The sequence below is a fragment of the Eleutherodactylus coqui genome, chromosome 5, assembly GCF_035609145.1.
Source record: "Eleutherodactylus coqui strain aEleCoq1 chromosome 5, aEleCoq1.hap1, whole genome shotgun sequence".
NCBI lineage: Eukaryota > Metazoa > Chordata > Amphibia > Anura > Eleutherodactylidae > Eleutherodactylus > Eleutherodactylus coqui.
The window spans coordinates 157895624-157908128 of record NC_089841.1 but is presented as its reverse complement, the minus strand read 5'-3'; the positions used below and the strand labels follow the sequence as shown (position 1 = coordinate 157908128).

The window sequence follows — 12505 nt, the reverse complement described above, 5'->3', positions numbered from 1 at the left end:
CAGCTGACAGCTCTGAGAACAAAGCAGCTGCTTGCATATACAAAGCAGCTGCTGTTCTCGGAGCTGTCAGCGGTATCCCGGTCCGCCTGCATTTAACTCTTAAGTAGCTAATTAGCTGCATAAAAGTTTATGGCAAGATGATCGCTCAAAACTGTCACTCAAACTGCCATTTAAGAGATTTTTGAGTGATTATCTTTCAGTGTAAACGGGCCTTTACTGATGTTATGACAACATAAAGAAATGACAGTTAATGAACATCACTGAGGAGGTATATGTTTACTGACTATATGATGACCTTTACATCATTATTGAGCTATTATTAAGAAGTTCTGAGGATCATTGTATGATCATTATATGATTGTAGGTTTGAAGGGAATTCACTGGATCAGGGAAGTTAATGTATAAATCGTATCGCCCTTCACACTAAAGACAACTAAAACTAAAGTTTATTGAAAACTATTAAAACATACAGGGCTAAGACTGACACACATACATGTAACAAAAAGCCCCCCAAAATTAAACAGTTGTTTTCAGGATGGGGGAACGCCTGATAAATATTCTTAGATGGACAAGCATACAAGGGGATATTATATTTGGATCCTGGATCTATATGATGACAAATTGATAAGCTTTTCAACAAAGTTTAGTTTTAGTTGTCTACACTGTGAAGGGTGATAGGTTTAAAGTGAAGTTCGTGGTGGTGAACTTAGACGCCCTGTTTAAGCTATCTCCTAGCACTGTTATAATGTATTGCAAACACATGGGAGGACTTGGTGTGGTCCCCTGGCGTACTGATGCTAATCTATCTGTTCATCACTTGATAGCCACCTATCTCCCTGCAATTGTGACTCTATTTCACTGGTCTGTGAGAACCTGTTATTCTAGCTCATAGGCTCATTAATTGGTTTTCATTGTGATTAAAGTTTTGATAATTAGTATGTTAAATTACGGTTAGATGGTTTCCTGAGCAATGCTATGACTAATGACCTATTGACCTGAAATGGATCAGTGCTCAAATGCTATTCTTGTCATTTTTATGAGTGCAGAAGCACAATTAATGGGAACCTGTCACAATAAAAATGCAATCAATTCTGCAGGCATTGTGTTATGTTATAGAGCAGGAGGCGCTGAGACAATGGATATATAATTTTGCAAGAAAAGACTCATTATAACTTGTATTTTATTAATTTACATCCCTGCACATTCTGAGCTAAACAGTCCAATGGGCGGAGCTATCAGTGATTGACAGCTGTTTCTCTATGCACAATTATGCAGAGATCACTGTCAATCACTGATAGCACCGCCCACAAGGCCTCTGAGCTCAGAAAAAGCTGAGATTTAAATGAATAGAATACAAGTTATACTGAGTCTTTTCCCACAAAATGTTATCAATCTGGTCAGCTCCTCCTGCTATATAACATGGCTGCAGTTTGGACAGCATGTTCTGGCTGACGGGTTCCCTTTAAATAGGCACTTAGAAAATGCTCCAGTGCCAGCTTGTTCACATCAGTGTTTCTGTTTTCCTTTTTCCATTACTGGAGCTGCAAAATGGAAAAAAATTGTTGTTATAAATCCCATTGTTTTCTATGGGATTTTCTGAGCTTCAGTCATGCTTAGTTCCATTCCATTCTGTTTGATTTCAATTATTTAAACAGAAGTAGCAGAGCAGACTGCTGCACTATTGTTTCTGCATAATGAAAAAGGAAATCAAACAGAAAAGAGACTTCCATTTTTTCTTTTACATTATAAGGGTGGTTTCACATCTGGGACAGGGATTCCGCTTTCCTGCACTGGTCGGGGAGCAGGAAAGGGGAATCCCCTCGGCTGAATGATTCTGTTTCTGGATGGAATGAACAAGGATATGCAAGGGCGGATATCTCCCCCAGGCCATCTCCTATGTTCCTAGTACTGGGCAATCCCGAATTCCCTCCGGGTAATGAGAATAACGTGTTCCGATGTTAGTTTGCAGGAGGCAGATTTCGAGCAAAGCATTTTCTACTGGACAGCCGATGGTTTACAGCGGATTTACTGCGGGAGATGACAGATCCGACCCTGCTTTCATTCTGGCAGTCGATACAACTGAGACATTTTCTCATGTCCCTACCTCGACCCAGTACTTTTTCGCGCCCAAAAACGCAATTTTTATTCATTTGCAGTGAGGAGGGGCCCTCTAAGCACACATTATCAAGAGTATATAACATACTTAACTCACAACCAGAGGCCCCACCGCTAGAATATGTACAAAAACGGGAGGCGGACCATACGATTATATTTACCCAAGAGGAAAGAGAAAGAACCTTAACCACCACACATTCCTCATCTATATCGAGTAAGATACAGGAATCTGGATTTAAGATACTATCGCGCTGGTACAGGGTGCCTTCCCGTATACATAAGATATACTCGTCGGTCTCCTCTTTGTGCTGGAGATGTGCGAACGGGGGTCTTTGCTGCATATTTTCTGGGACTGTCCAATGCTGACGAGCTTCTGGTCAGAGGTCTGGCAGATTACATCTAAGTTTACGGATTTTCCCTTACCAATGTCCCCGGCTTCTTTCACCTACATCACAGCGAGATCCCACTATCGGTATATAAAAAAAATCAGTGGTGTGCTATATGGTGGGTGTGGTGAGATCTTGTATCCCGCGACTCTGGAGACAGGCTGCTCTGCCCACGGTGGCAATGTGGCTCAACACAGTAAAATGGATTATGGAGATGGAGGACCTTATGGTATCACTAAAAGGTTCTCAAGAGAAATTCAGGAAAACATGGTACCACTGGTTTATGTTTCAAGATTCAGAGGAATACCGGTCCCTCATCCTTCCCTGAACTACTTATTTTTATTTATTCTCTTAGTGATCTTTCCCCCCATGTGTCTTGTCTGTTATAGAGAATATGTTATAATACTTTGTATAGACATTAGTTCTATAGTTAAGTTTTTATAGTCACAGACTACCAGAGAGATTCCGAAGTCTAGAGCCACTCCAAGGACAGTTTTGTTTTGTAGCACAGAGACTTTATTCTATGTCTCTGCTTCCTCTCCCATTCTGTGTGCTACTGGTCTAAAACAGAGGGTCAGGAATTAGCAGTGACGTTTTCATAGTAGGATGTTATATTGTCTATTTTATTCTGACGCCACAATGCAAACGGAAACGCAGTGATGTGTTTTGGTTTTGTTCCTTTCAGTACAAGGACTATATTTTGCTGCCAGGCTATTCAAGTGATATGATAGCAAACGAAGAGTGTATCTACTTTTATTTTTGCTGTTATTGTGTGGAAAATTGAAAATAATAAAGAATTTAAAAAAAAAAGAAAAAGGTTTGGTTCTGTTTTTGTTGTCCCTTTAACGGATTCGCTTTTAAATGTACATGCACATAAGGTAAGAAAGACAAAAAAAATACAAGAGAATCCCTTACAAAAGGATGTAAGCAGAACAAAATGGAAACAAACTGATAGAAATTGTCAATTTTTTTTAACGGATTTGTCCACCGAATCTATAAAAAAAAAGAACCATGGAGACAGTTACTGTCAGTTTATCATTTGCCCCATTATCTGGTGCCATCATCAGATTACCATAACTATTCTGTTCCCTCACCTAATGGTGAGTTCCTATTTTGGCATTTTAGTTACCTACTAGTATTGATATGTGCTTCACATTGGTTATTCTCTTGTCCAGTTGTCACATATTTTGGCCCTACTGTAAGTCCTGGGGTTTTCTGAGTACTACCGGTAGGAGATTCTGTTAATACAGGAGAAAAACCACTCCTGTAGGTGAAACCTAATTCTGCTGTCTTGTGTGCCGGCGTCATTACAGCACAGGACAGCTAATTCTGAAATGTCATCTCATTGACAGTTATGCTTTAAGTACATTTAATTTATTCCATTATGAGTGCTAATATTCAACTGCTTATGGTGGTCTTGCACCTTAGAAAGCTGTAAATTGAATCTGCATTTTGCCAACAACCATTCCTCCCAACCACCCCATCCATGCACATGTGCACTTGGTTCAGGCTTGGCCAACATTCATCTAATGTGTATGGTCCACTTTAGATTTTGTCTATAATACTGGGTAGCCTAATCAGAGAGAGAAAATGTTTGTGGTGAAAAATACTCTGATTATACATAAAATTAATTTGCAATAAAAGAATTATTGGAAAAAGTGTGATGCTGTCATGAAGTTCAAGAATCCAATTACAAGAAAGGCTTTATTCATATAAATACTTTTTTCTGTTCCATCAGGATTGCTGTATTTTTTACATGTAAAACATCTGGACCCCAAAGGAAAACCATTATATGTCTCAATGAGATCCAACGGGAGATGTTCAGATCTGTATGAAAGCAGGTCCATCATAGCACTCTCTGGTCTCTTCAGGGGAACTATTACATTAATTGAGAAAATGGTGCTTTTCAGTAATATTGTTTTCCAATTATTTGACACTTATTTAACCCCTTAGTGACCAAGCCTGTTTGTGCCTTAATGACTAAGCCAAATTTTGGAAATCTGACGTGTCACTTTAACATAGAATAACTCCGTTAAGGTTTTGCATATTCAAGGAAGTCTGACATTGTTTTTTTGCCACATGTTGTACTTAAAAACAGACCAATAAAATTTGTATATATTTATTAAAAGCGCCAAAATTGGGAACATTTTGAAAAGAGTGTTTTTTTTTTAATTTTCAATTGCAATATCTCAAACATATGCAAACATAGTGTACACATTTTTGATAAAATATATATTTACATCTGTTTACTTTATTCTGGATGCACATTTGAAAAACTTTAGTTTTTTTTTAACCATTTAGATGTACAAATTTAACATTGATTATCAACATTTTGAAGACCATTTGTTTTCCTGCACCAAGCCAAGATTGCAAAGGCTCATAGGTGTCAGAATGATAGATACCTCAACAAATGACTCCATTTTAAAAACTACACCCCTTAATGTATTCACTGAGGGGTATCAGGAGTAGTTTGACCCCACAGTTTTTTTTTCAGGGGTTAATGCAATTTAGAGGAGAAAAAATTAATGCTAAAAATATTTTTGCAAGTATGTCATTTTAAAGGCAATTTTTTCTCTATAGTGCACTTGAAAATGAGGATTTACACCCCAAAATGGATACCGCTGTTTGTCCTGTGTTCAAAAACATACCTATTGCAGCACTAATCCTGTGTCCGTGTGCACAATGGGCCCAAACAGAAAGGCGCAGCCGGTGGCTTTCAGAACAGACATTTTGCTTGTAGGTGTTTTAGGCCCCATTGCACATTTGTAGATTTCTTGAGTGGCCAAAACGACAGAGATCCCCACAAATGACCCCATTTTGAAAACTAGACCCCTAAACGAATTCATCTAGGGGTGTACTGTGTATTTTGACCCAACAGTTTTTGAATGAATCTAAGCAAAGCAAAAGACAAAAAGTAAAAGTTTCATTTTCTTGCGAATTGTGGCATTTTAAAACAGTTTTTTTTTTTGCACATCACACATATGAAGATTTGTGCCCCAAAATGGATACCCCTGTTTGTTCTGTGTTCAGAGACATACCCATTGTGGCCCTAATTTTATGTCTTTATGCACAACAGGGCCCAAACCAAAAGGAGCAGACAGTGGCTTTCAGAACAGACATTTTGCCTAGTGTTTTAGACCCCATAGCAAACTTGTAGAGCCTGTGAGCGGCCAAAACGATGGAGAACCCCTACAAGTGACGCCATTTTGAAAACAAGGACCCTTTAACGAATTAATATAGTAATGTACTGCGTATTTTGACCCTACAGTTTTTAAATAAATCTAAGCAAAGCAGAAGGAAAAAAATTCATTTTTTTGGCAATTGTGTTAATTTAAAAACAGATTTTTTTGGTACAGCACACATATGAAAGAAGACTTTTACCCCCAAATTGATCCCTCTGTTTGTCCCATGTTAAGAAACATACACATTGTGGCCCTAATCTGCTTATAGGACGCATGGCTAGGCCTATAATGGAGGGAACACCTGTTGGATTTCAGGGCACAGTTGAATGCATTCCAGGGCCCATTGTCCACTTGTGCAGAAAAAAAAATTGACTCCCTAAAAATAATCCCTGCCCCTCTTTCTTGTCATTCCCTAAATCTTAGATAAAAGTAATAATGTAAACTGTATTACAGGTAGCGATCTAAATAATGCCGAGCTCACACGGCAGTATGTGGAATCCGCTTGCGGAGGCCTGCAGCAGATCCCAGCCTTGGCCCTACATACGGACGTGTAATGTACTGCGCATAACTGCGTACATACACAGTAAACCTTTTTTCGTTTGTATTTCCCACATGATCGCTTAACGATGACGAGGGTACCAGTAGCCCATACATACTGTAGTTGCGTATGGGCTGCGGGTATATCCGCGATCATTGAGCACAATGGGCTCTATGTTGCGGATATCCGCGGTAAAATAGAACACAGTTTGTTCTGTTTTCTGTGAGCGGATTACGTAATTCCGACCTGATAATGTGAGCGGAATTGTGTAATCCAGTGCATTTGATTGAACCGCGTATTACCACGGATGAAACGCTTGCGGCATCCGCAATTCCTATCCGCTCCTGTGAGACCGGCCTAATGTAGATGGCTACCGTTTTATCACGTGACAAGGAACCGCTCAACAAGACCACCGGTCACTGCTCCAGGCTCTCGGCAACCTTTGGTCGCTGGGAGTAAGAAGATTTTTAATTTCCCAGACCATCCCCGACTCCTGCGCATATGTTCGTCATTTTGCCGGTGGGCACATGAATAGAAGCTGGGGAAGGTCCGTGGGGGAGGAGCGCGTCAGTGGTTCAAATGCAGAGGACTCCGGTATGTCATTTCATCTGCCCTCACGGATACGATCCGTAAGGGGAAATGAAACTTTATCTTTGACACCCGGATGCAGGGAAACATTTAAATTTACTGGGCTCTCCGGCCTTCTGCACAAGTGCACCACATCGGCGCATGCGTAGAAGCCCGCGGTAGGTCCAGATCGCCGCAGAACATCATGAAGGATGGAGGTGAGTATTTTCGGTTGCCCTCATGGATCCAATCCGATCCATGAGGGGAGCTGAAACTTTATTTTTTTCACTTTGGATAATAGCGATCATGGGCCCAGGGACCGCTCACCGCGGTCCCCAGTGACATCTCCTGCTTCCTGGCTACCTTCAGTAGCTGGGAGCCAGGAGATTTCAAATCTCCCGGGCCACCCTACCTTCTGCGTGTGCAGTCATACAACTGGAGCGCAGGAGCAGAAGGTGGCGTCAGGTCCTTTATGAACCAGATCACCGCGGGACATCGCAGAGGACAGGGGTGAGTACACTCAGCTGCCCTCATGGATCCGATCCATGAGGGTAGCTGAAACTTTAACTCTTTACTTTCTGCTTACTTTTATGCGATCGGTGTTATCCATTGGATAACGCTGATCGCATCCCTGTGGCCCCCCTCCAGGACAGCTCCAAGTTGTTGGCTACCTCTGGTAGCCAACAGCATGAAGCTGTCACGTCCACAGCCTGCAGGGCTTTAATCCCTAGAGGAAGAGTGTTTTTACGGCCCTGGGGATGAAAGCCCGGCAAAGCAGGCTGTAAAAAGTCTATATGGGGGTTACTAAAGGGTTAAGCTGGAACCTTAGTTAGAACTTATTTTCTATGATTCTAAATAAAAGAGTTTGAAAAGAAAAACTACACACTGGCACCAAAGATTGCCTCTTTCACAACTTTGGGTTATCATATTAAATTCATTGGTAGACTAAATTTTTCCTCAATATCACCAACCAACACATAACTGCAGGTCCCAAAAATAGTCCCATATGGAACCGGCTATAAGTATCTGATGATAAAAGCTTTCCAACAGTATAAATACTTTGCTACCCAGAATATTCTTATTACTATGAGCTTCTCCAAGCTAAACGTTCTAAGCACATCTAAGGGACCATGAGCATAGGGTGGGAGCACGGGGACTACAATTTTTGTGTGTTTGCTTTCTTGAATGGACCTTTAACCCCTTTTCCATGCAACAGTACAAATACTCAAACACAATCTGCTCATAACATCCACTAAAACCATGGATAATATAAGAAACTTACCAATTGTTTGTTAGAAAGAGTATAAAATATTTATTAAAAGATACCGCTTTACACATAAACATCCAGACATTATAATACAGATGAACACTGCTATGTCAGACGACAGAAATTCAATATTGTTTTAGCTGCTATTCAGTTTACTAAAGTGCCTTTGCTACTTTTAACAAATTGTACATTGATAGAATGTAGATGCTGCTACTTTCTAGGTTTGGGGATATATTGACCATAAGCTAATTCTCTGATCCTTTGAGCCAGCAGCTAAAAGTCTTTCTTCCGGAATGGTGTGGTCTGAAAAGGACACACTGTGCACTGTTGCAGAATGGTATTGGAGAACTGCTAATGGTTTCACTTTTTTCCATCCAAAAATCCGAACTCGATAGTCCCAGCCAGCTGTTGCCAATATCTTCCTGTCTTGACGTATTTTGACATCAGCAATTCCTGGATTGACAATTTCATGTTCTTTGTAAGTCTTAGGAAAAAGAATTTAAAATAGGCTGTTATTTGTTACCGAGGAGACTGGTCAAGAGAGAAGTTCTGGAGATTCCGGTGCACTATTTCATCTGCGCCTGACATACCACCACTGGCTGCTGCTGGAAGTGCTAGTCGAGGCTTTCCTGATGCAGTCTCTTCCCATTAATATAGTTCAGTGTCTCTAATGCTAGCTGGAACCCAAACACTTTTCCTATTGGAACTGCATCTGGACTGAAGCCCAAGCTTATACTGTTGTGGATACTATTAAAAGGATTGCTTATTGGAAAACAAAAATTGTGGGGAACTGTGTTAATTCCTACGTGATGCCATTAGCTCAAGTACCTGGAATGTAACATTCCCACATCTGTTTTGCATTATTAATGGATGAGTGGGAAAAGAAAACTGAAATTGCTCACAATCCCTATCATTTATGTGGGAGGAACATATATTTATTTTATTAATGTTCACTAAAGACCATTTAGGTAAAATCTATGAGATAAAGCTCATGGAACTGATCAAATGTCACGAATTTCCTTAGAGCTTTATAGAGGCCTAAATGCCATAAAAAAATAAAGTACATACGTTACAAAGCAGAGAAACGTTACAAATAAGACAGTGTTATCCACAATTATTTATGTATCAGGCTGTAATACTGGCTGAAAAATACTATTACATGTAATTGGAAAAACTTAGTAACAGATTTTGTTACTATTTTTTGTTTATGCTCCGGTAAAATCTGGTTTATGTATATATGCCAATAGGAAAAATAAAAAAAATGATTATGATCATTATTCAGATTCTCGCTGGATTGTGCGAATCTGAACTATAATTGTTTAGTGTAAACATTGCCAGTAACTGAACGCCGAATGATAATTTGTTTGCTTACAGTTCCATCATTCAGTTTGTGCAGGTAGTCATTCACATTCATCTATAAAAGACTGCCTGTTTACTGTGAATGGAGGCGGGTGACTGGAATGATCTCCAACTCGCTCCGCCTCCATTCACTGAATGGCTATAACTCACGTGTGAAAGCGCAAGAGCGATAATTGCTGAGGCGACTGTCAGATACTTAAGTGTCCGACAGTCATCTCATGCTCAGGGACCCTTAATAAGACATTTAAATAAGACCACATATGAAAACAATTCTGTTTGGACCTTTGAACTAAATCCAGTTAGTGATTAATTGACTAATTGATGTTCAGTGAAATGTTCAATCAGCAGTATAATTAGTTTAATTGTGAAAAGTAAACAATATGGAACTTCTTACCTTGAGGTACTGCTGTTCATCAAGTCTCCAAACATTCAATATATTCTCAGAGGATCCAGAGACCCCTCTGGCATTCTCACAGTCAAAGTCAAGACTCATAACAGGCTCCTTATGGAATATATGACTACTCATCAGTCTGTGCTCTAAGACATTCCATAGGGCTATTGAACCATCCTCGTAGCCAACGAAGAGCAAAGGACTACTTCCAGAATTAGGCTTTAAGCAAAACAAAAACAAACAAAAAAATTGAATAATTAGAAAGATGGCATATAAAGTTATTATGTTACAAATCATGTAAATGTGGCAATCAACTGCTTTTGTTTAAATGCTTATGGCTTTTAAATGTACTCATCTACATGCATCAATCTGGCATACATTTGCAATATAATTTGCACACATTTCCAGCATAAATCATAGTATATTTGTCAGGCTGTGGAAGGGTCTGCCTGCCTTCATTGAAGCACTTTGTAAAAATGTGTCAACAGTGGCACAACAATTAGTGGGCTATAGGAGGAACTGACGCCTATTATTGGGCCCCACCCACTTCTATAAAGTGGCAAGAGTATTGCAAAAATGAGTAAATTTGCAAATGTGCCTTTTAATCTATATTTTTTTTCATCAGAATACTGGCAAAACCGCTTGATAAATTTCCCCTATATACCTACTTCTATCACAAAATCTATATCAGTGTACAAGGAAAGCCCAATTTATAATACATTTTTTTTTTCTAAAAACAAAAAACCCTTCTTGAAGGATTAGCATGGAGTCTGACCATTACTGTAACCAATCAGATATAATTTGATTAATGATAGCAGAGGTTAAAGGGCATGACACAATGACCAGACACCTCATTTATTTTAGCCTCTGAAATAACTCCGAGGAGATGGAACTTCAGTGGATAAAGTGTCACTTTTCAGAGAAAGGGATACATCATCTCACTAGAGTGAACCATAATAACCAGTCAGACAGAAACTGGACAAGCCAGGATAAATATCCCAGGGGAATGTCAGGTTTACAGCCGTAGTTTGTTATGTAGTAAGATTCATGTTCTCTGCACAATGTCTTGACTCATTTGTTCTTGTTATACATTCACAAATATGATTGTGTCATTCTTTTAGAATGTTTATTATATATTTTCAAAGGACTTATCTGTGTGTATCGAAGTCCATATACCACAGAGTCCAAACGCCAACCAATAAACATGTGCCATGATACAGTGGGTCAGAATACAGCGATTTGCTGTGATTATTACCCTTCATCTTCAATGGAGGAAAAAAACAATGAAATAAAATAAAAAAACAATGAATATTTCTAGATTGCTCCTTGCACATGCATTATCCGTGGTCTTGCCCCTTGTGCACCCGCAGAACAGTTTTTAGTGCTTTACCACAATACATCAATGTCATCGATGGCCAGGCAAAAATAGAAAACAAATCAGAGGTTAGAAGAGTAATCCAACTATGATATGGAACAACCCACCATTCTGTTCACCTAAAGCCGTCCATACAAAAACAATCTGTCAATGAAGACAGAGTGAATGTAATGGTCTGCTGTACTGTAAATTTAAGACTAGAGATGAGTGAGCACCCAAATGCTTGGGTCCGCGCTATTCGAGTCGAGCTTTTCGTAAAATTCGAGAGCTCTACTCGAGTAACGAACCCCATTGACTAAAATAGGCGTCTGTCTCTCTCTCTCTCTCTGCTCAACTCTATTTAAGAGCCAACTCACATTTTGCATTTTTTTAACCTAAAAATAGGAATTGATCGAGGAAAAAGGAGCTTCTTAAAGCTTTCGGGTATATTTTCTTCTGGTGCCACATTCACATGGTATGGTCAAATTGCATTTTCTGACACAATCACCATGCAAGCGCAGAAAGTATGGCAAAAAAAAAAAGCGATTCAATGACTCCATGGCAATGTTCTCTTAGAGCCTTCACACCAGCTTATGGGGAAAAGATTAAAAAAAGCCAAAAAAAAGCCTACTATGCCATAAAAAAATTAAGTAGTTAAGTGAAATCATGGAGATACTTTATATTAGGGAGTTAATTAGTTAGTAATATAAGGTTAAGGCAGGAATCATACTCATTAGCTACAAGAGTAATCCAGAACTCTGGCAGAACTGCCCACAAAAATTGAAATACTCAGTGACTTCATATGTATCTTTCAACAGACTGCACAGAGATTTAGCTGTCTGGTTTCAGCTTATTATGGTTGGCTGAAGAATGCTTAGGGAAACCGGGGAATGCCCAAATTGCTTTGTCACATTATTTTTCCGTCATATTAGCTGTACATGGGCACGGTTTTTGAGGGATTGGACATATTTTTGAATGGCTCAGTTTTGTAGTAAATAATTTGAATACTTTTTTTAGATTGGGGAAGATGTGGAAAACCTATAAAATACTTTTTAAAAATATTAGTGCAAATAGGGAACTTGAAGCACTGATCTCTTTATCACAAGACTAATGCTTTAGAATGCTTAGTTTTCCCAGTACTTTTGTCTTCCAGTGGTAACAATGACATACAAGGCTGTCCATAACCTGTCCCCTCCATACATCTCTGACCCAACCATCCAATACCTCCCCACACGTTAAGCTCCAATCATCACAAGACCACCTTCTTTACTCTCCTCTTGTCTTCTCTGCGCACATTTGTCTCCAAGATTTCTCCAATGCATTCCTCATACTCTGGAACTCAATAC

General features: G+C 39.4%; 1 protein-coding gene across 3 annotated transcripts in view; it reads right to left on the bottom strand.

The window, feature by feature from the left end:
- Positions 1–8084: 8084 nt before the first annotated feature.
- Positions 8085–12505, bottom strand: part of GNB1L (G protein subunit beta 1 like) — a 28839-nt gene continuing 24418 nt past the window's right edge. For all 3 annotated transcript variants that reach the window (XM_066603481.1, XM_066603482.1, XM_066603483.1), the window contains exons 6-7: positions 9809–10024; positions 8085–8539 (exon numbers count right to left, since the gene is read on the bottom strand). In XM_066603481.1, coding sequence (XP_066459578.1) covers positions 8273–8539; positions 9809–10024 — 483 coding nt within the window. In that variant the 3' untranslated portion in view covers positions 8085–8272. The remainder of the gene's footprint in view (positions 8540–9808; positions 10025–12505) is intronic.